Source organism: Bolinopsis microptera, chromosome 2 (genome assembly GCF_026151205.1).
Source record: "Bolinopsis microptera isolate Bmic1 chromosome 2, MBARI_Bmic_1.0, whole genome shotgun sequence".
Taxonomy (NCBI): Eukaryota; Metazoa; Ctenophora; class Tentaculata; order Lobata; family Bolinopsidae; genus Bolinopsis; species Bolinopsis microptera.
The window spans coordinates 13,838,354-13,862,212 of NC_087073.1; the positions used below are offsets into that span (position 1 = coordinate 13,838,354).

General features: G+C 38.6%; 2 protein-coding genes across 2 annotated transcripts; both read left to right on the forward strand.

The window, feature by feature from the left end:
* Positions 1 to 428: 428 nt before the first annotated feature.
* LOC134826278 (chromosome transmission fidelity protein 18 homolog) lies at positions 429 to 14,385 on the forward strand. The gene is made up of 14 exons (XM_063838593.1): positions 429 to 551; positions 642 to 1,032; positions 1,156 to 1,308; positions 1,935 to 2,086; positions 2,242 to 2,452; positions 2,621 to 2,727; positions 3,054 to 3,180; positions 8,288 to 8,574; positions 8,844 to 9,041; positions 9,180 to 9,334; positions 10,280 to 10,425; positions 10,608 to 10,751; positions 10,922 to 11,125; positions 13,347 to 14,385. The coding sequence occupies exons 1-14, from the start codon at positions 436 to 438 to the stop codon at positions 13,608 to 13,610; spliced, it is 2,655 nt and encodes an 884-aa protein (XP_063694663.1). The 5' UTR covers positions 429 to 435; the 3' UTR covers positions 13,611 to 14,385.
* On the forward strand, positions 14,137 to 23,671 carry LOC134826276 (atrial natriuretic peptide receptor 2-like). Its single transcript, XM_063838592.1, has 20 exons — positions 14,137 to 14,275; positions 14,836 to 14,928; positions 15,326 to 15,483; positions 15,740 to 16,058; positions 16,220 to 16,387; positions 16,536 to 16,743; positions 16,886 to 17,193; positions 17,381 to 18,162; positions 18,287 to 18,454; positions 18,650 to 18,851; positions 18,992 to 19,113; positions 19,337 to 19,435; positions 19,647 to 19,762; positions 19,964 to 20,082; positions 20,227 to 20,313; positions 20,969 to 21,118; positions 21,437 to 21,710; positions 22,128 to 22,244; positions 22,491 to 22,711; positions 22,846 to 23,671. Exons 1-20 carry the CDS (start codon positions 14,236 to 14,238, stop codon positions 23,223 to 23,225), a joined length of 4,131 nt encoding a protein of 1,376 aa, XP_063694662.1. The 5' UTR covers positions 14,137 to 14,235; the 3' UTR covers positions 23,226 to 23,671.
* Positions 23,672 to 23,859: the final 188 nt, after the last annotated feature.

Here is a 23,859-nt window from a genome sequence, read left to right on the forward strand (position 1 = left end):
CAACTGTTCATATTGTGTTAGTTGGGGTCGATGTAGATGTGTCCACGAACTTGTTTTTCACTTTTCGTCATCGATATTTTGAGAATTAACGGTTCAGTTGTATACTGTTCGGGTTCTCGGAGTAATTAATTTTTAAGGCTGATTAATTTTTCCAGTTTCGACTTTTCGACAAGACTGATCGTAATTATGACTGCTGTGAAATTGTATTTTCTTGAGTTAAACAATAAGTTTATCAAATTATGAGTACGAAATATTTCTTTATATTTTATTGTAACAAATTACAGATTTAATTCAAATGTTCGGATTGGAAGATCAAGTATTTGTAGGTCATTAAAAAATCGCTTTTTGTATCCACGACACTTACCATCTTACCAGTGCTACCTTCTTTTTAACCATCAAAACCGAGTTAAAACATTCTCGTTAGTCTCTAGAATCATGGACTACGATCCGCGAGATTTCTACGATGAGATCGAGGCCCAGTTTGCTGATGAAATGGAGGCAATGGGAGATTTTCAGAAAAAACCTGAGGATGAAGATCCCTCTGGTTACATGTGAGTTGCAAGCAATCTTCTTTCATCATGAGAATTTCATTTTTAATGCTGAAATGATGATTTAGTCATCTAAAATTAACATTTGATCAGGGTGTCGGATGAGATGCTAAAGCGAGCCATGGAAGAAGAAGCTCTCCTTGCAAAAGACAAAGAAAATAAGTCTCCAAAAACAAATCACCACTCTTCAGATCCCATTGAAAATCAACTAAAATCTCTAACAGAATCCTTGAAGAGAGGGAGCAATAAAACCATTGTAAACAGCGACACAACTCCACCTACTATTGAGTTCAGTTTCATGAACTCTTCCACAACTACAACCCCCATACAGATCAGGAACAGTTTCAGAGGCGGGGTGGGGGCTCAGGGGGTGGCACCTCATAAGCGGAAAACTAGCGGTGGGGGTTTGTTTGGGGACGAGCTCGAGATTGTGGAAGAGGTAGAAACAAGCAAACGTTCTAAGATTGATCGCGAAAGTGAAAAGGTAACCCCATTACAATTGATGAACTATTAATGTTGTCATGATTCCCATGATTGATTCAAAAAATTGATTCGAAAATCTCAGATGATTCAGTCGAATTAGTTAATCGAATGTCCTTTATTTTAGGTTTACACAAGAGTTCCAGATGGAGACTTTATCAGAGTTACGAATGAATCACAACGGGTTTACTTGAAAGTCAAACCTTTCATCGAAAAAGTTGCTTCTAAAAACCCATCAGACAGTTTCTTGGCTCAACCTTTCGAGTATCTCAAATCACAGGTACAAAGGATCAAAACTTGGAAGTTCTGATTTTTAAATGAAATTTGGTTTGTTTTCATGCTCATAATTGTGATAAGTTTCTTCGCACACTATATGAATTATGTGCTGATAAGAATAAATACCAAACATGTTTGGTCGCTTTCGAATTTTCTCCTATAAATTTCCTAAAGCGGGGGGGGGGGGGGGGGCCAATGGCTACTTTTGGGGACTTGGGGAATTACGTCAACGATTTTACCCCGAGTCCCCATGATTTTTAGTCCCCATTAGTCCCCAAAAGTCTCCATTAGTCCCCATTTAGATGATTTTTAGTCCCCATTAGTCCCCAAAAGTCTCCATTAGTCCCCATTTAGATTTATCCTACTCTTATCTTGGACAAAACATCTCGATCGTATCGTTATTAAACTAACTTGAAAACCATAAATAACTGTCAAAAATTCTGGGGACTTATGGGGACAAATGGTGAATTACGTCAACGAGTTGACCTCAAGTCCCCATGATTTTTAGTCCCCATTAGTCCCCAAAAGTCTCCATTGGTAGTCATTGGCCCCCCCCCCCCCCCCCTAAAGCAGAAAACAAAACTTCCCCGGGTCCCCATGTACTGTTATATTGATTATGTTAATCTTCAGGTGATGAGGGACTACCGTGAGAAGAGAACGGAAATAGAAGCTGCTGTATCACGCATCAGATCACATGTCGTACCTGCAGCCGGATCGGGTGACACTACAGTTCCAGGTATCGGGGAGAAGGAAAAGTCGAATCTTTGGGTCGATGATTACATGTGAGTCTTGATGTTTATAATACCATATTGTATTAGAAACATTAAACTTTAAATTTTAGTTTGGAAACCTTTCAATAATGCAGATGATTATTGGCCGACCCACCAACTAGTGGTTGTCATTATAAGAACACAGATTAACACACTAATACTGACAGGCCGACAAAGTACGTAGATCTGCTGAGTGATGACGGAGTGAACAGGTCAGTGTTACACTATTTGAAGCTGTGGGACGGGGTAGTGTTTGGTAAGAAGATGAGAGAGAAGGCCCCTGTTGAGAAGCCCAAGTGGCAGAGTTACGAGGACTGGCAGAAGTACCAGAGGTTCCAAGAGCCTGACTACGATGAGAAGGGCTTCCCTTTTAAGAAGGTGAGTTTGTTGGAGTTGACATGTGACCACGGACCAATTAAATTCCACAATCAATCAATCAATGTCACGTCGTGTCAAACAAAATCTTTGCACCTATTAATTAAAAAAACTTAACTCCTGTTTCAAATAATATGTATGTCTAGTAAATATTATATCTCCTATTTTCAGACAATATTGGTTTCCGGCCCCCCTGGACTTGGGAAGACCACCTTAGCTCACATAGCTGCTAAACATGCTGGTTATAACGTTGTGGAGATGAATGCTAGCAATGACCGGTATGTTAAATCTGGACATATTATATGTCACATATATATGTGACATACATATAAGTTTTAAACTAATTACAACACTACAAATCTATTACATTTATTGAGGATTATGTAATGTAACGTGATGGAAATATTTTAAACGGGCATATCCTGTCCAAACCCAGGATGCACTACATGAAGAATTCGTTGTAACTTTGTTTAAAAAGCATTAATATTATAAGACGTCACATATATGTCAAATGTTGGAAATAATTACAACATGTCTTAATTATATGCTTACAATTAGTTTCACATCCTATTTCTGTCCTTTAAACAAATTGTCCTATTGTCAGGTCAGCAGCGCAGTTTGGAGAAGCGATAGAGAACTCAGTGACCATGACTGGAGTGCTTAATAAAGATAACAGCCCCAATTGTCTTATAATTGATGAAATTGACGGTGCGGGTGCTCCAGCTATCCAGGTAGAGTGTTACTTCATCTTCATTGTTTATTGTTTGTTTCTGTTAGTTTCAAAATTTACTCCCTAAAGTAAAATTTTCCTTATGGAACAGAGACTTGAACATGATAATCTTAAGCTATATTCCCTATTAGATATATATATAATAGGGAATATAGCTTAAATTGTACATAGTATAGACACGTCCATATACTAGTGTAACCCGTGTCTTCGGCCGGGACTTCACTATCGCAGTTGAATTGCAAAAGTATAAACGGTGCAAAAGCATGAACTCGCCCAGTAGAAACCAGCCGTATTATAGTCAATTTAATTCTGAGCGCCCAACACGTATCCAATAGTAATACTTAATAGGCAATCTTGCGGCTCCTGGCTCTACTGCCATAATATTACCTAATTATATGTTGTTTGTTTGTTTATGGAACCCGTCCCCAATCTCGTATTTGAAAATGACTAAACTCAATTCTGAGTGTGAATACGGGCGGTACTTGCAAGTGTGTTCATTAAGCATTTAGAGTTCTGTAAAACTGCAGTTACAATTATTGTGGTAGAGTATTTTTAGTATTAACGATCGATATCAGATCTCGATCCCTACATGCTTCCAAAATTGGAAGTACAATGTACTGGAATGTTTGAAAAAAAAGTGATATAGAAATAAAATCAACGATTTAATTTTAGGAAAGTAAAATTAATTCTCTGGTTTCTTAAGTCAGCTTTAAAGTCGGAAAATCAAAGTATGTAACGTCGATACCAAACCGTTTATTGAGCGATGATAGCTAAGTAGTTGATTCTTGGGTTGCAGAGTCCTCCTGATTCCTCAGTCTTTGAATGTGGTTTTTGTTCTTGTTCAGTTCTGTCCATATTTCCTCGTGTTATGTTCAAAGTTTTGTGTCATGTTGTCCTCAAATTATTTGTTATATGTTTGGTATAGGACAAAGTCATCGTGTCACTAAAATCATCAAATTCTACCGTAATATCATTACATCATACTCATCACTGTCAAAATTAACAATACGAAAAAGATCAGTTCTTCGGAGAAAAATTTAAAATACGTAGTTTGTGTGAAACACCCAAAGCTAATAATGCTTGCTAAGACTAGTTCAAAGACAGTTCGTCGAACTGATCCAATTTATCGTCCTCTGTTGCACCACTAGCTGCAGCCACACCAATACTACCGTCAGCTAACTTCTTATACCAGCCGGGTAAAAACTCCTCCTCTCCACATTTTAAAGATATTGGTCCCAAACCCTTGTATTCCACCAGCCAGGTTTTATTTCCACTTGGTAATGCTCCGTATATCCAATCAATGATATCTCCTATGAACCCGATCATAGCATTGGCGTCGTCAGCTTTTAATATTGATCCTGCTATTTTATCCATTGGTAGTGTTACAGGGTTTTGATGCACAGTCCCACTCCGTTCTTTCCAACCAAATAAAATTATATCAGCTTTTCCAAGATAAGATTGTAGCCAAGCCAGCGGTAATTTATCAGCAAATTTGTGCTGAAAGCATGTTTTAACTTCCACAATCATACCGTCCTTTCTTACGGCATCAACCTCCGCGCTTATCAGGACGTTTGTTCTTCCAATCTTTCCCTTGAGCATTTTATAAGTGGCTTTGATTCCTGGCTCCTGTTTAATCACATATTCTTCAAATCTCATACCCCAATAAGTATTTTGGACACCCCAAGCATCTAGATTCTGAGATTCAACAACTCTCCTGATGTACATCTTTCCTGCATACTTGCAAGCTTCAAGTTTCCAGGGATTTTTATAATAGTTGTGGTTGGTGTATCCTATTTCCTTTAGAGCCCCTCTCTCTGCGATTACATCTACATCGGATATAGATTTGTAGCCGTCCTTACTCACATTGATCCACTTTAAGACGTTTTCCCAATTCGAAGAATAGTTATTGACCCAATTGGGATCGTAATCCTCATTCAAATTTAACGGTAACTGGAATTGCTTCAGGGTTGGGCTTTTAGCCTCGCTGATGAGTTTCCCATCTTTAGTTATGGCAAAAGTACCAACTTCTTTTGGTTTGTACGCGGTGTAATTTTGTAGATTCGAATACTCTGAAGTTCTTTTGATGTCGTACATTTTGCCTTGAATCATTTCAAAACTAGTAGAGGGATTTGTGAATTTTTCATAAAACATGGAAGAACAAAGCGATTAGATGTAACATATCAGCTGCTAAGCTGTGGCAAAGAACTTTTTTTCAAAAACATTCCATTAAGTGAGGGGTTCAGCCTGAAATTTTTGTGAAACTTTATTCTGACATAGCAGTCGACCAACAAACTAGGACCCGTGACCAAACTTTTGAGGGGGTCCTGGACCCCAACCGCCCACCGGTGCCCGTGGTGCAGCCGCGCCCATATTTGTGCCTGATTTGGCCGAGTTAGGCCAAAACCCAGATTTTAGGATTTCTACGTGTGCCCATATTTGGGTATACGCACAACATTTGATAGATTTTGGCCCATAAATTAACAAAATATCGATATTTTTGAATGAAACCAACTTTATATGAAAGGTAACCCTAAACTATACATTCTCTGAGATATATAGCTTAGTATTTATAGAAATGTGAAACCTAAGGCCAAAAGACCACTAAAAATAAAGAAAACTGCCCATATCTCAGTTTGAGATTTTCGCGAAAGTCCTAGGCCTAAGGCTTTTTCATTTTTCAAAATTTTCCCATGAAATTTTCAGAATGGGTTTGGAATCGTCTAAGGACCTTATTATTCGGGTCGGATTTGTGAGTTAGGCCTTTTCTGGCCTAACTCTTTTTTGTGTGCAAAAAAAATCTGCGGGCCAAATATGTAAATATCACGTTTTTTATAAGTATATATGAACCCGATCACATCCACAGCCTTTCAAATGTAGGTACGAAGTACGGACTTGAGAAAACCAAAAAAATATTTTCGGCTTATAATGATCAGGGTAGCATGAAAGTGAAACATGAACAAAAATAGTTATCAGAAAAACTTTGGAACATTTTCGGCCCAATTCATTCTCGATACGTACCTCTGAAGGCAGAGCTCCCGCTTGCGAGCTCGTACTGCGAAGGGGAGGCATGCCTTCCGTGATCGCATTACAAGGGGGAACCCTCAAGTCCAAAATCGTATATCGAAGGGTATGTGCGGACTTCGAAAACCGTACAAAATATTTTCGTCTCATAATGATCAGGGTAGCATGAAACATGAACAAAAGTAGTTTCCAGAAAAACTTTGAAAAATATTGGCTTACAAAATTTTCGGTCCGAGTCACAGGATCAAATATGCAAATATACTGGACCAATTTTTTTCCCCCAAAATTTGTAAAATGTTTAAGAAACCTAAATAAAAAAATTGGCCCTTTTTGGCCCCTTGCCCAGATTTTATGGGGGGCGACGGCCCCCATAAAATCTTCGCGCAATCTTACACGCAATTTAGTGCTGTAATACGGTGGAATAATTGCCGACACTGGATAGCAGTGCGAACAACAACGAATCACGATATAATAGCTAGAACTCTATTTTTAAACTAGTATTGACCAAATGAAACAGGTGAACAAAAGGTTAAATCGAGTAGAAACTCTGGATATAAATAATAATCTACAATAAACTTGTAGCCTTGCTACCTTACAAATATTCTTAAGCACAGGCTTTCCTTTCAGACTGCAAAGCCAACTTGCACTTTCAGAACTGCCACTAACAGGGCCGCTAACATAAGAACTGTAATTCTAGAACCTCAGATTAAGATTACTTGGCAGAAGACTTTGGCTGCCAGACAGTTGCGCCCAATCTAGATCTAGCTACCATGGGAAGATGACGAATCATAACCAATTAAAAAACTGCTTGATCAGATACGACAGTTGCGCCCAATCGATATTGAAATCCCCCAATTATAATAAAAGTAATATTTATTCAATAAAAAATCGTACGATCATAACGATAGATGCAAAGCTACGAAGAATTTGGGAATTATTATGATTGTCAATTTTGCCCCTCCCCCACCCTAATTGTTTTTCCACAGTTGGGATGAGAGGATCAGCTTTATGCCAGAGCCGAGCAAGTTGAATAGTAACGGATATGGTGTCTTCACTGAAATTTGTTAATTAAATCTGATCGCGCGATTTAGACTTTATACAGCAATGCCTACTTTGGATTGTCCTGTTGCGCGTTTGACCAAAATCCGATTTTTTTAGCCATTGCTTTAAAACCAACAAGTAAAGTATAAATTCACATCCATTGTTATAACGATCTTTTATAATTATTGTAGTATCATGAAAGTACCTCATTTAGAATTTCTACGCTGGTCAAACTCCAAAAATCGGACAAGAAAACTGAAAGAAGGAGCAGCGGTGGCCTAAGAAACGCCCCTGTGTTCCTGAGTTACCTGAAAGTGGCCAACTATTAAGGTCCCCCCCAGAGTAACCGTCTCGTAGACAACGACTATTTACAGACTCACAGCTTACATAAAATTGTTTATGAACTAATCAGTAAATTAGTGCTGCACGATGTGTAATCAAAAGACTTTTGTCAAATGTCAAATTCAAGCGTACTCCATTTTACCAATTTATAAAAATGTCATATGAAACGAAGTTATCTCAAGATTATAAATTGCGCGTGCAATAGCATAACACATACGCGCTGACCTTCACTGTCAGTGTCACAGACTCACAATTTTGAACAGGATCAATATTTTGAGGTTAAGAGCATCAGATAGCAAAATTTGGGATCATGTCATGAGTTATGTCATATTTTGGCCCCCTCCCCCCCCTCCTATTTTGTTGTTATGGACCCCTATCTGTGTTGGATGATATGATTTGAGATCACATCATCATGGAACATGAGCCGATCAAGTTGAATAGTTAACGAATATATGACATACTTAGCACTGCAAATACTTAATTATCTTTCTCTGCGAATTCGCCGCGATTTTCGAGACTTTTGCCGCAATTTTGCCTACTTTGGCTTGTCGCGGTGCCGCGATTTTTGACCTAAATAATCGCGATTTTCTTCTGTCCTTGCTTGAAACCCACCCAAACAAGTAAACGCCCTGATTAAATTCACAGTCTCATTGTTATAACGATCTTTTATAATTATCAAATGATACTCAATGAAAGTACCTCAGGTTCTAGTAAAATTTCTAACGGCTGGTACAAAATTCTCCAACAAATCGGACGGAGAGAAGAAGAAAAAGAAGGAGCAGCGGCTCCGTCGACCTATAATCTGTATCTGTAACGACCCCTGGGTGGTTGCCCTGAGGGACCTGAGGAAAGTGGCCACTATTATCCAGGTGCCCCCCACTCAGAGTGCGCGGCTCGCTACCCGACTCAAGACTATCTGTACTGTGGAGGAGCTCACTGCTGACATGGCTTCATTACTCTTCCTCTGCGAGAAGACCGATAACGATATTAGGTTGGTATATTAGCTTACTTGCTACCTGAATGTGAATTTTAATACAGCTCTCGCTTATATGTTTTTCCGCTCAGTACTTAGCCGTTCAACATGTTGACATTTTCAAATAATTTTAGCCATCTAAATTTTACCAATTTGGTATTTCCAAAATCCAATCAACATCATATCTGCATAATTCATCATTAATATTTTTTTTAACCAGATCGGATCAAATTCTGCCTTATCAGTGACCGTTGTTAAATTAAATTTCTCACGAATTATTCTGTCAGGTCATCTCTGAACACGTTGCAGTTCTTGAAAGCTAACAAAGAGCCGTTAAGCATGGTTAAGCTGAAGGGCATGGATGTTGGGATGAAAGACAAACAGAAAAGCTTGTTTAAGTTTTGGAGCACGATATTCACCCAACCTAAAACTAAGGGAAGCGCACTCTCACGAATGACTGAAGCTCAACGTCATGACCAGAAAAGGTTAGCTAATTAATTAAGCTAATACGTTTAAGCCTGATGAGAACACCAGGTGTTTGCTAATTTCGGCTAATTAAAGCTCTTTGTATGTTTAGAGTAGGTTCCCGAACCACTGCATTCAATTTACACAAATACCTGCAGGCTATCAGAGCTGATGTCCCTAGTTGGAGGTACTGGAGATATTGATAAGCAGGTAGATGGCATCCACGAGAACCTTCTAATGCTCAAGATAAGAGAAGCTAACTTTACCAAGTTGGCTGACTCTTTGGAGTGGTTTACTTTCTACGACAGTGTCGGTATGCTGGATCATTCTGTTTACACCATTATTTTATGGGGGGTGATGCAACGTCAATTAATGTCAGTATTCCATAAAAACCCCAAACTGACATTGACATTAATTGACATTAATTGACATTAATTGACATTAATTTGTCTTGAAATTTGAGATTATCATTATTCGATAAATATTCAAGATATTCACGTCTATGTAAGTTAGACCGGTTCAAAAAAACAAAATGTCCTTGAATAATTATGAGTATGTTCTTATCTGTTGATTCTTAGGTTCAAAGACCACCAAAAAAAATTTCAGCTTCCAACTCTTCCATCTTCGGTCCCCACCGGCCACGCCCATATTTTATTGGTTTCTTATACAGGTAAAATATCTAGAATCGGCTTTTTTAGTATGAAGGAGTAATGTTAGCTGTTTAAGATTCGTTATTCAAATATAAATGTCATGAAGGCATTTCGTTTAATGTGGGTTTTAAGTTCTGATGATGTTGAGAACCACGCCCTTGGATGGCCACGTCCATTTAAGAAAATTTAATTTCGGAAAACCGTATTATTTTAGTTTTATTATTTAATGATCTGAATTTTTTTCACATTTCACATTTCCATATGTGATAGTAGTGAATAAATTGATGATATAAACGTTCTAAAGTGCTAAAAATATGGTAGAACTACATAATCTCTGCATCTGGTCGAAAAATATCGTGTCAATTAATGTCAGTATTCCAAAATTTTGCAAAACTGACATTGACATTAATTGACATTAATTGACATTAATTGACATTAATTGACGTTGCATCACCCCCATTTTATGTTTCTTTATACCTAAAATTTCATTTTAGTTTGTTCGATTATATCTAATTTTCACTTATCGAATAATATTATATCGTATCTTTACGTCATCATCTAAAGTCTAAACCAGTAATATCTGTGAGACTGATGCCAGTTCCCCCCAGAAAAGGAGATGAGATCTACAATGTCGTTTGAGTTGTATACCTACCTAATGTACACACCAGTTGTGTTCAACCTTCTCTTCGCTCAAGTGCACCCTCCTAAAATAACTATTCCTGCTAAAAGTAGGGAACTAAGACAGAAACAACAGGTTAGTCGTAATTATTTTAGGTTTAAACACAACCCCCTCATAACCCACAAGTCCCCCTCTTGACCAATAACCCCCTTCTTGACCCACAATCCCCCTCTTGACCCACAACCCCCTCTTGACCCACAATCCCCCTCTTGACCCACAATCCCCCCTTCTTGATCCACGACCCCCCTCTTTACCAGGAAGTTGAGGACATGGCGGACATGGTAAGACGAGAGACCCTTGTACGAGCCAGGCTGGGACTAACGAGCCAGTTCTTTACCACTGAACTGTCGTCATACCTCGCTAGGATGCTCTGTCCTGTGTTCAGACCTGTCAATATTCAGGTACAGTATAGAATTTGTGAGGTGATATTTAGATATACCAGTGATACACAGGTGTTTTTACTTTTTAGTGGACATGATGGCACCTTCAGAAAATCAACTACTGTAATACTTCGAAGAGAATTAACATCTCAAAATTATTTAATTTTCACGTCTCCAATTCCCATCTCCAGCTGTACAGTGAGAAGGAGAAGCAGGCTAAGGAGGACCTACTGAACCTGATGACTTGCTATGACCTGCAGTTTGCTCAGCACCGCTCTCTGGAGGGCCTCATTACCTTTGCTTTGGAACCGGACGTGTACTCTCTGACTAGGTTTACAGGTTTACCGGAGGTCAAACAGCTTCCTTACTCGGTTAAACAGATGCTCGCTAGAGAGGTAATGTGGAACTTTTATTTGTTTTATTCAAGATTCTTATTCCCATTTTTATTTACTATTATGATGGGGCCAAACCCACTTATATTGTTTAACATATGAATTATGGATGATGGTGTGGTGGTGAACCATATTTTACCTGAACATATTATTAATGTTCAAAATTTTCATTCCGTCAAAGTTTCCTCCGGTTTCGATACCTTGATGGCGACTTGTGTCACTCTCACCGACCTCACTGATTGGTCACTGGTCAAAAATTCAGGCAAAACCGTAAAATATTGGTCAAGGAAACGGCAGAAAAGCTTCTCTTCTAAAATCTTCTAAAATCTCTTTTTCTATTCTGACGATTTTCCGTTCATCAAAGCTTTGGGAACAGAACTTTAAGCACCTCAGTGGTGTCTTGTGCCATCCTCAGTGACCCTGTAAGATGGTAATTCAAGAAAAATTGAGTCAAAACAGTGAAATTTGGGTCGCGGAGAGCTGAAATTCGAATACCTTATCGGACCTTATTTGGACGGACATTAATTGAACGCTGGAGGCCTTAACGTTCATCTTAATGTCCGTTCAAATAAAGTCCGTTCATTTAAGGTCCGTCCGAGTTAAAGTCCGTTGAATTTTTTTCAAAAATTCGAACTTTTTGTCCAGAATATGACAACTATGAGAACTTTATTGTGCCGTAAGTTAACGACGGAAAGGTTCTCCTTGGTCTGCCGGAGGCACAGAAAACTCTACTAGTATATGATGTTTTCAAGGGGCACTTTGCGGAAAAAGTCAACGAAATTATGGCACTTAACAACATAGTTCATGAGCTAGTCCCCGCCAACATTACAAACTTGTTCCAGCCTCTCCATATATTACGGTAAATCGTGTTGCCAAGGACATTGTCTATTAGACGAGACTAAAGAGTTTCTCCAATATAAATTTGATTTATAGATTGCAACGGCCCTTAAGCGCTTGGTACATCGACTTTAATTCTATTTTAAGTCTATATAATTATCTGCACCCGGGAATTAAAAACTGCAAAATCTTGCTGCTTCGGGAAATTATATTACCACAATGATATCAGAGTTCAGACTACGCAATATGTAAGTCAACGAAATAAATCCCATGGAAAAAGCGCTCTTGATGAATCGCTAATGAGAGCGGGAACTGGAAAAAGGACGGTCAAGCAAAACCCTTGCAAATCTGATCGAAGATATTCCCTCTAAGAGTTACTCCCAAGCTCCCACACTGTAAAACACTAAATCATGTCGAGTCCTAAATAATGGTGATCAGTGCAGACCAAACAGCAAAGCCAAAAAAAAAGAAAAGGGGGGACCCCCAACCCATGTAGGCGTAGCTGAGACACCTCACAGCAAGTAGACCAAAGTGGCTCTTGCTTGTGAAAGGTGTATCAACTCCCCGCTTGGTTCAGCAAGGCCTGATGGAATTCTCTTCCAATTATTCAATTAGACAGTTATATATATAGTATAGCCTTCTGACGCAGCCCACAAGTGAGCCAGAAAGGAGGTTAACTTATTTCATTCCAGCTGTTGTGAGCCTAATGATCATTATGAAAGTCTGTAAATAGCGATCAAGTTTCTAGCTGACTCATTGAAACTGAAAAGACGTTGAAACTGGGATAAAAAACATTACACGAACGCCCAAAAAGATGAACCAATTGATATGAGCAACGTTTAAAATTGAACAGCGTTTTAACGTTGTATTTAATTTTAGATTGTGAATGAAAAGTTCTTAAACGTTTTATAAGCCAACGTTGGTTAATTTTAAAGGTTAATTTTTTAACGTTGAACTTGAACTATTTCATGCACGAAAACCCCTTTAATGAAGATGATATGCGATATTAAACACTGATCATGTACACATCTTTTAACATTTTTACTGCTTAACGACTGCTTTTCTTACTTACTGTATAAAAATGGATTTAAAATCATTTTCTGAAATAAAAAAACGTTTTAAAAAATGAAAAAAATTCGGATTTTTTATGGTTTTGAGTGCCTTCTAGCGTTCATATTAATGTCCGTTCATAATTATGTCCGTTCATTTAATGTCCGTCCAAATAAGGTCCGATAAGGTATATCCTACCGCGACCGGTAGCACATAATATGTATATTAATATAAAAAATAAAATAAAATCATAACTATTTGGGATTGTTTCAATATTTACATATTTGTCTGTTGGAGTCCTAGACGTTTTTCGACGATGCTAATTTTAAGTTTTCAGGTGGATTTGAAACGAATTGGAGCAGGAGGGGCGGAAGCTCCCAAACCCCAAACAACATCCACTGAAAAGACCACCAAAATACCCAAGATTGATTACACTAAAGAACGAATCCCAGTTAACTACTTATCTAAAGTGGTATCAAACAAGGAAGCGTTTACACGGAAAAAGGAGGCTTACGTTCAGAAGTTGAGGACTTTTTATAAGTTTAATGAGGGTTTCTCTAATGCTGTCCGTAAACCTGTTAAAATGTCCTCTTTCTTCTAGATTCTTAGGGGGAATTATTTGCCGAATTGTATTATTTTAATATTAAAAATAAAGTATTTAAAATTTATTGAGTAAAATCATGTTTATTCAGATTATAACAACATTGACACTGGAACTTTGAGAACCTTATATTGTAAAACCCCAATTTACCGTGAACTCCAATTTACTGCGATTTACCACGATTTACCACGAACCCCTTAATGCTGTTGTTTCCGTTCCCCAAACTCTGCGGTCAATCGCGGTTCTACTGTATTGTAATTTTACTTATACTATGACTGAATTTGAGACCAATCGGAACTGTCCACGAAGTATTTGAAATTAAACAGGGACCTGCCCTGCAAGAAGTTGACATCAAATTAGAATTGCTCTCGAAATTGACTTCATATTAAACTGGACCCAGGATATAGTGTGTACAAATTAACAAAGATAGTCCCAGACTGTACGCTACCCCTGTACAGTACCATGACATTGTTTTATTTAGGGGCCTGCTCCACATATTAGAGGCCTGCATAACATCTAACTCCTTGACACGATATCGAGCTGTTAATTTGGGCTACCCTCGCCGTTCAAAGCTTTTCGGCTCTCAAATTTCAATATCTTTTGTGTAGGTTATCATGTGCGTTACATGGATTTGTGGACATATTTTGTTACGGTTATCATCGTCGGTATGTTTTTAAGAAGTTGTTAAGTTTTTAAAATTAGTATGGTGCAATTTTAAATTTATATTTAATTGTACTGTGTACTTAGGTGGATATTCTAATATAACTTTATTCAACGCTTGGTGTTTTACTTTTATTTGTTTGTGTATGAATACTCTATAGCCATAGGAAGATATAGAGTAGTACTGTGGTTTAAAAAACACTTAATCAGGTGGTTTTTGCCAACTTGAATTAAATGGAATGCTGGGAATGTTACCTTGTAACTGCTAAGGAAGTAGTGTCGATAGTTTTTACTTTTTGTATCTAACTTTCGAAACTCTAGAAAGATTTCTCACAAAGGTGGTTTTTAATATATGCAAACGGGCGGGGGAAAAAGTGCAAAAAGGAAACTCCGGCCCCTTAGCTATTAGTATTATCTATAATTTAGAGTCAACTGTACGTGAATTTTAATTAATCCTTCTGTTTCTCGACAAAAACAATAAAATTCAGCTCTTGAAACCGAAGTCATGACGTGTTCTGAAATCATTGTAATTTTATATCGAAAATGCAAAGATAACATTTTGCAGGTGTACACTCAGTCAGTAAAGTTGGACCTGTGAGAGCAGTTGTTGGAGACAATGCTACTAAAGCATCTATACGAGTACTTTTACCTGAATCAGGTCTGAAAATGAGACTGTATATAAGTATATACGTATTATAATCAAGTATTCCATTTAAGTTTAACCATCTGCTTTGTGTTGCATTTATCAGTTCAAACAATCTATTAGAGTTACTAGAGTCCCATTACCCATTTATTCGTCAACTTTTGATCAAATGGACATGGGCATCGTTGGGGTAACCCCCCCCCCCCCCCCCTCACCGGACCCCAACTTAGACGGTTGTGAGCTTCGAATATCAATAACTTTGCTAATAGTAATAACCGCGAATAAAGCCAGCGTTCACACTTTTAACCGTTTAGTATGTTTATAAAATTAACCAAACATTTTTTCCCGTTGTTGGTAGCAAATATTTCCATTCTACTTGAATTGCTGACACACGATCTCATCGATCACTTAGGTTGGTATCCAGAGGCTGGTGTATATAAAGTAGCTGAACTCGTCAAGAAAAAGACTGAAAATGATTACTCAAACATTTCTGTAAAGATAACTCTGTTTGGAAGCTCCAATAAGCGACTAATTTTAGACTCCGAGATAACCAAACCACTGTTTCAAAATGTAAGTTTACATCATCGTCATTATGGTACGGCACTAGCACGTGGTAGTCGAGTGACGTAGTCCCCGACATGCCCCCGTGACATGGCCATTCACAAGCGTCTCTCACAATTCGTATGGAATGCAAGGTGTAGACTTTTGGTTTCGAGTAGACTTGGCTTTTGATAAAGGTTAGATTACAATATTGCATCACACGAAAATTGTGTTAGATTTCAAAATCTCCAACTTTATTATCGGACTAAGGTTAACTCGATTGCAGGACCAGGAGGACACGTACTATGTAGGGCTAGCTCACTCTACCACTGCTCTGGAGATGACTACATTCCTCAAGATGCCGACAGTAACATTCTCGACTTTGTCTCACATAGATAACGGCACTCAGGTCCCCATAAACCCTGGATATAGAAACTCTACCAAAGGACTCTTCAACCTTTTGGAGAACTTTAAGTGGTACCGTGTTAACTTTATCGTGTCTGAGACTCTACCTTGGTACAAAGAAACGTGGCAACTGCTTTATACTGACATTAAGAAGATGAAGAATGAGCCGGAGACTGGGGGGATAACGTACCCTAAAATAGGTCTCTTTGATTCTTTGAATGGAATAATGTTGAATAATTATGTTATTTCTTGGACGGTGTTCTCAAATTGGCCTCTGATAGCACTTCTTTCCGGGTGCTGATTAACCTTAATATTGGGTATATAGTATCGGTCAACTGATCTTAGATTAACCTGTTTGCAGAGACAAGGACCAGAGCAAGTGAAGATGACGTTTTCTACCTGGACAGTCTTAAGGAAGACGAAGAGGACTTCATCAAACATATAAAATCTACACAGACTGCTAACATCTTTGTGTTTATCGGTCACCTGTGCGAGTTTCAGCACTATATCACAATTGCATACAAACACGGTAATTGTAGATCTATTATCTAAAGCTGGTGTAGAGGTGAACAATAATAGCAATAAACCCTCAAACCCTGATCTCACTCAGCTCAAGTCTCAACTTAATTTAAATGTCCTGATCAACCCATGTATCCTCCAACCTGCTTTCCTCCCAGGTTACCTTGAGCCAGGTAAGATAATAATATACCTTGACATGTACGGTCAGATGATGAGAGATACTCCAGAGTGTACCACATCTTCTACAAACTGTACTAACTTCTGTACTGTACATGCTGTGGAGGAGGAACTGTTTCACAAAGCTATGAACTTTGTTATAGTAGCGCTCACCCACTGGACTGATATTACAGATAACAATGTGGACAGGTATTTTATAAGATAAAAAGAATCGAAGTTGTACCAATTTCTACAAAATTTGAAGTATCATTCGCAACCTCCATCGATGAATGCGATTGCACTGCAACGCTGAACAGTGTATTTTCTAAATATCTAAATACACGTTGTCCAGGAGACGGTTTAAAGAGGATTTCCCTAGCTTGACTGCCAGTGATCACAGTGGGTTAGATATCTTGATGGCTGATTCTCTCAACATACTTGTGAAATACATAAACAGAGAGGATGCCAAGCAAAGCCTCTCCACGTTCATCAGTGAACACCAGGACCTGTCTCTTTACTCAGGGGGGCTGGAATATGTTACTCCTCAGAAGAGGAGCCTGGAGAGCGGGGTCCGCTTCTTTCATGGTAATGAATATTTGGAGTTCATGACGTGGGACAATAACTGTGATGGAATTTACTGTCCTATTACAGTAAGCACAGGTGAATAATTTTACTGTGCTTTTAAGATATTACTTTTCTAGGCATTAGCACGGTTTAATATTTTGGATTACTCAACAAGTCATTATCTATTAATTTTGATCAATCAGTTAAAAGCTTAATCACTGAGCTAACTGAAACAAATCATCTGTTCATTCTAGCTGTACCCACTTGAATATAATTTTCTCAGGTAAAAAGGTGCAGTGGGCAGGGGGAGTCCTACCTAAATCTGCCTTCAAATTACCTGACGACAGCACTGATCCCCTGATCATAATTTTACCTCTCATCTTCGCACTGTTCATCATCATACTCGGGGCTGTGTTCACCACTCAAGTCTACAAAAAACAAAAGTGTGCGTCCTCTCAAAAACTTTGGTCTCTAGATCAGAAAAACTTTGAGTTCGACAAAACCCACGACTTGCAACCAAGGACAAGCCACGGAGGAGCCTTTCCAAAGAGCTACCAGAACGTGCAGAACAAATCAGGCCGGTACAAAAACTGTGAGGTTTTCATAAAGGAGATAAGCAAAGTTAACCTGAACATTTCTAAAAACTATGAACTCACAACGGAGGTTCTAAAAAGAGTGGGCGGTAAAGCTGACAATGTCAACTTCCTAATAGGAATCCTAGATAAGCCTAATTGTGTGCTCCTAGTTCAACCTCTGTGCTCTAACGGTAGCCTGATGGACGTTATGCAGCACAACCCAATGAACATCCTGGACAACAACAACTTTAAACTCCACGTGCTAATGGATGTCTCTAAGGGAATGTCGTTTCTACATGACTCTCTCAACATAGCTCACACCAACCTTAAAACGTCCAACTGTGTGCTCGACAGCAGGTGGACTGTTAAAGTCAGTGACTTTGATCCTCACCGAGTTAAACAGTGTTTTGTGGCGGATACGGAGGATCTGGAACATTCCCACGCTCACAAACTGTGGACAGCTCCGGAACTTCTGTCCAGCAAGTTCGCGGTAAAACTATTTTACAGTTTTAGATTTTGTTTGGAATAAAATCCGTCGTCAAATTCTTAACGTGAATTTTGTAATTTAATGAACAAAATTTCAGAAAATACATTTAAATACACGATTTAATCAGGTACAGAGGGGATTGAAAATGTGTGATGTGTACAGTTTCGGGATGATAAGCTACCATGTGTTGGCAGGTGCACTGCCGTACCACTGCAAGGGGGAGGAGGGCGAGATTTCTTTCTCTGAGATTATAGCCAGAGTTAAGGGAAGGTCCGAACCTCCTTTCAGACCACAGGTAACTATGGTAACTATACGGGTAAACTGGGATCTTAACGCTGATATCTGAATTTAAATGATTTTTAATAATTGTGTTTTCCCTTAATTTTCTCGAGGTTTGTGTTCTTGTCTGTTTTTTATGTGATTAATCTCTTCGAATTAATTCATTTTCGTGCAATTCATGCAATTTGAAATCACAAGCGGTATTTTGCAGTTGAAACTAAGTGATTGTAACGATAACAAGGAGCTTTGTAAGCTAATAAAGGACTGCTGGAGCCAGAGACCGAGTCTACGTCCTGTATTTGGGAAGATCTCAGAAGTTCTGGATAGTTGGACTATGCCAGGTCAGAGCTTTGGGGACTTTATTGCAAGCCAAATGGAAGAGTATTCTTATGGACTCGATCAAAAGGTTATAGGTACGTCTGGTACGACTACAATTGATTACATTTGTTGCATTCGGATTTTTACCTCAGTTTTTAGTTCACCTTTTTAGCATACCATTGGCAATTCTGACTGTTTCTACTCTAAAACCTCTAAAAAACTTCATCTTTTTAAGAGATGGAGGAGAAGCTAGAGAGCGAACGAACAGAGTTTGAGAGGTTACTTCAGAATATGTTGCCTCGGCAGATAGCCAACTCTATCAAGGCCGGAAGACAACCTTCCTTCGAACAGGCAGATGTACGTTACGATAGTTACCATAGTTACCATAGTTACCATAGTTACCATAGTTACCATAGTTACCATAGTTACCATAGTTACCATAGTTACCATAGGGAATAGTTACCGTAGTATCCATAGTTAACATAGTTACAATGGTTACATTTGTTGTTCTGAAGCTTCAAACTTTACCAAGAAGTATTTGTCTTTCCGATACTTTTATGCTTATCATTTCTGTTCACAGGTATCCTTATACTTTAGTGATATTTACAACTTCTCCAAGATATCTCAACTCAAACGATTTCGGGATGATCCAAAACTTATTGTTGAATTCTTGAACGGGGTAAATTTCAATATTAACTATTAATTTCTATTAATATCAATACAAATTTTACCCCAGAAATATTACAACTATGCGACTAATAAATAATGTTCCGATCCGGAGATTATATTAACTATTTCAGCACATCCTTGTGCTTTCTTACATTTTTATTCTGCCAGTTTCATGAAACTAACTAAACTTCGTTATTTTATTCTAACTGCAACAATTAAAGCTATACGAGGAGCTGGACAGATTAGTAAAATGTTTCCAAGATAAGCTGTATAAGGTGGAGACTATAAACGACTCTTATCTCGTCATGTCAGGACTACCAGTACGACATGAACACAGGTAAAATAACACAGTTACCATGGTTGCCATGGTTACCGTATTTACCATAGGAAAATATGACAATAAATTGAAGATTTTTAGATAAGAGCCTAAGAGCCTAATCCTGTGTATTGAGTCGCTACTCCAATCAAAATTCAGTATACAATTATGTTCTACTCTTATCTTATTTAATCTGAGATTATCATAAAATTTTTTTTGCAGCTATCTGCACGCTGGATATATAGCTAACTTTGCACTGTTTGCTCTGAGTACAGTCAATGAGATAAAGTTGGAAGGGTATCCTGATGTTAGGGTTCAGATACGGATAGGAATACACTCTGGTATAATTACTCCCCCCCCCCCCCCCCCCCGCTTTATACTTTTCCTACTTTATAGTTCTCTAGAATCTAGTCGTGCTTGATTCAGATTGAACTTTGAATTATGATTAAATGAATTAATATAAGATCAGCGACTACTTTTTGCAGGGAAGTTGGCTGCAGGGGTGATAGGGAAACTAAACCCGCGATATTGTCTATTTGGGGACACTGTGAACTTTACCTCACGTCTTGAAAGTACGTGTCTTTATATCCACAAGTTATAACTTTACTGTTAGTAAGTTAGTATTGGTTGGTGCCTAGTCGTGCTACTCGTTAATCTACTGCCAATACCCCAGGGATGAAATCTATTCAACTGCTCGTTAAGCGATGATAGTATTTCTATCGTATCCCATAACATGCGCAGCACAAGTTTGACTCTTGATTGGTAGTCCTGACGTGGCCTGGGATAATATTTACAAATTACACTTAATGCCATTACTTAATAATATGATCATTGGATTATTAGTAATGCCAATAACTGTAATTCTCTGAAGAAAATTGAAGTTAGGACCAGACTGAATATTTTATCTTAATTACTGATCTGTCTGCACACTAGGATTCAGACCTGTCTGTTCAAATGATATCCAATTCCTTGGTAACCATGGTAACTATCCAAGGATCCAAACCGGTCGATTCCTGGTCGGACAACATAGTTACCATAGTTACCATAGTTACCGTAGTAACAGCCGGTTCCCAGTCCGACAACATAGTTGACACTATCAACTTACTAAGTTCGCACTATTATTATTATATTATTAAGTAATGGTTAAAAGTGATATTATCTCATGGTTGGAATGTAAGTCAAATACCATAGTTACCATAGCTGTAACCATAGTAACCAATCTGTCAGGTACTGGAAAGCCCTTTACCATCCACACGAGTATCGACACAGTCAACCTGTTAGAACAGCACCCTAGCAGTGGACTGTTCAAGATTGTACAGAGAGTTGGGAAAGTTACCCTCAAAAACAGGGGCGAGCATCAGACTTACTTCGTTGTAGGTTCGTTAAACTTCTTCTCTCTCTATCTTCTCTCTTCTCAGTACTTCTACTTCGTGAACTTGTACCTACTGTACCTACTGTGTCAGTAAACCAACCATATTATGATATTAATTAATGGTATGGCAATTCACACTGGATCTGTTGTAAGCCGATTCAGCTGCTTTGATAGCCGATAAATCAGGTTGCAGGAGAGTACCGGCTCAGAAATTCACTAGAAATGACACTAGAAAATATCTTTACCATCATCAAAAACAAGAGCGATTGATATTCACATTCCTTCAGGGATTACGTGTTACCATGATATTCACATTCCTACAGGAATGACGGGTTTCAAATGGCAGCTCCCTAAAGAGACAGAACGGTTGATGAGACGAGGAGACAACTCCGACGAGACGGACTCTATTGCCTCCTTCAAGACGAGTGATAGTATTAGTATGGGACACACCAGTGCAACAGGACGTAGAAGGAAGACGTCAGCTACCAGCATGAGCACGTATACGGACCTGAGTGTTACTGAGTCTAGCTCCACTGCTACCTTCGTGGATGCTAGAGCTCCTAAACTGTCTTGTGCTGTCATGGAAACCAGCGTATCGTGAGTCATAGTTACAATAGTTACCATGGTTACCATTGTTACCATAGTTATAACCATGGTTACCATAGTTACCATGGTTACCATAGTTACCATGGTTACCATAGTTACCATAGTTACCATGGTTACCATAGTTACCATGGTTACCATAGTTACCATGGTTACCATAGTTACCATGGTTACCATGGTTACCATAGTTACCATGGTTACCATAGTTACCATGGTTACAATAGTTTCCATAGTTACCATGAGTCTAGTATTGACGTCATAAATATTTCCATACCAATCCAATACCAACATCTCCTGCTTTATCTATTTAGTTAATAGCTGTCAATTTGACAACTTATTTCATTCGTTTTGCGTGGACTAATAGCAGTAATCGTATTATTTTCAATAATATCGTAATAAAATGTCCCCCAGACAACTGATGTTGTTGATAGATAAGATGAGGAGACCTATAGACGAATCTAACGAGTTTGATGGAGAGCGAACTGCTAGACGGGCCTTTTCCGAGCCGGACGGGGGCAATTTCACTATGTTAGTTAATTATTACCATTAATTTCACTGATCGAGTTAATTAGTACCATTTACTTCGGCCAGTCCTATCACTTCAACAGTCGGTCCTCGTAAGGGCCTAATACTGTACCTCAAGCTTTGCGCTAATCTAAACCATAATAACCATTAACCATATACCATATACCATCTGCCTATCCTCTCTAACATTATTTTACGATATCTAATCATGGTTACCATGGTAACGATATATAATCTCATTTCTCACAGAGAGACAGATCAAAAGAAGCAGCGTATGTCGACCCCCTTCAGAAAGGAGAGTGATGAGTCCCTGTATAACCGAGTGAAGGAAGGGCGTGTCTCCAACCTCCTACCACAGATACCAGAACCTATCGTGTCTGGAGAGGGGGGTCCTGCTGATACCACCTCGGCTAGCTGCGGGTCTTCTAGTGATATTCTCTCTACTTTATCCGATCCTTTGGGTGAACTAGGTTAGAAGCTGTTATCAATTCACGGAAACTCCATGACAGAACTTCAAATGAACTTCATGACTTTCACCCTTTCAAATGAACGGTAACCTGCACTATACTAACTGTAAGTCAACCTAATCACCATCCCTCCTCAGGATTAGCAGAAGAAGCCGGCCTCCTCTCCTCTGTCTATAACCACTATGAGACTCCTCCTACTCCTCCAAATGAACTCAACTACAGAGATGAGACCGACACAGTCCCTGACAGAGAGGATCACCTTGACAACGAGGATCACCTTGACACCCCCACTGAGGGTAATATCTCCAGGGTCTCCTCCATCAAACGTCGTGACACTAACTGTACCTTGGTGGCACCCTCTGCGTACGCTCTGTCGGGGTTCCCCATGGTTATGGGTAAGAAGCGGTACTCTTGTAGGAAGAAGATGCCGTCCAGTACAAACGAGCATGCTTCTACTGAGGGAACTGATGGTACTGAGTCAGAGGATTTCGAACAATTTGACGAGTCTACTGATTGATATTCTTAGGATTTTAGGATATTAGATTGTAAAGAAATGTTAAGTCCTTCTTGAAACTTCATCTTATCTTGATTACTTCCCATGATTCCCATCTCGTCGTTTCCCATGTACATTGTACATTGTACATTGTACATTGTATAGACTTCAACAGTTATTCCTCAAAGCGCCATATAATCACGTGACCCCAGCTATTACCAACAGTCTCCAGTTATATTGAGCGTCCAGGAAATCACTGTGGCTACAATCGTTCTCTCTTCGTTTTTAGCTTTCTCTGTGTTTGTTGATGGACGGTTAAAATTCATGATATTTGTCTTTTTGTTGTAAAAGTTTTGTTTAGTTCTTTTCTGCTTATTGCTGTGAATTTAAGACGATTTTGAATCATTTACTGACAGTAACCAATAACCATGATAAACGTTGCCATGGTAACATTTGTATTCTCCCCACCGAATATTCGTATTTTATTGTCTCTTATAACAGGCACATGAACTAAACTTAGCTTCATGTTACGCTTTATACTGTAAGTATCAAAAAGAATTTCAGTCATCAGATATTAAAGAAATGAAAATTAGTAGAAGGTAATAACAAATTGTTCGTTCGATTTTATAGTTTCCTAAACTATATCGCTCTTAAATAA

Excerpts from the sequence above, each read along its gene's own strand:
- LOC134826278 (XM_063838593.1), top strand. The coding sequence starts at position 436 with ATGGACTACGATCCGCGAGATTTCTACGATGAGATCGAGGCCCAGTTT. Across the intron at positions 552-641 it reads GAAGATCCCTCTGGTTACAT|GGTGTCGGATGAGATGCTAA; the intron begins GTGAGTTGCAAG and ends ACATTTGATCAG. Across the intron at positions 2,087-2,241 it reads CTTTGGGTCGATGATTACAT|GCCGACAAAGTACGTAGATC; the intron begins GTGAGTCTTGAT and ends TAATACTGACAG.
- LOC134826276 (XM_063838592.1), top strand. The coding sequence starts at position 14,236 with ATGGATTTGTGGACATATTTTGTTACGGTTATCATCGTCG. Across the intron at positions 16,388-16,535 it reads CACAATTGCATACAAACACG|GTTACCTTGAGCCAGGTAAG; the intron begins GTAATTGTAGAT and ends CTTTCCTCCCAG. Across the intron at positions 18,852-18,991 it reads ACTCGATCAAAAGGTTATAG|AGATGGAGGAGAAGCTAGAG; the intron begins GTACGTCTGGTA and ends CATCTTTTTAAG.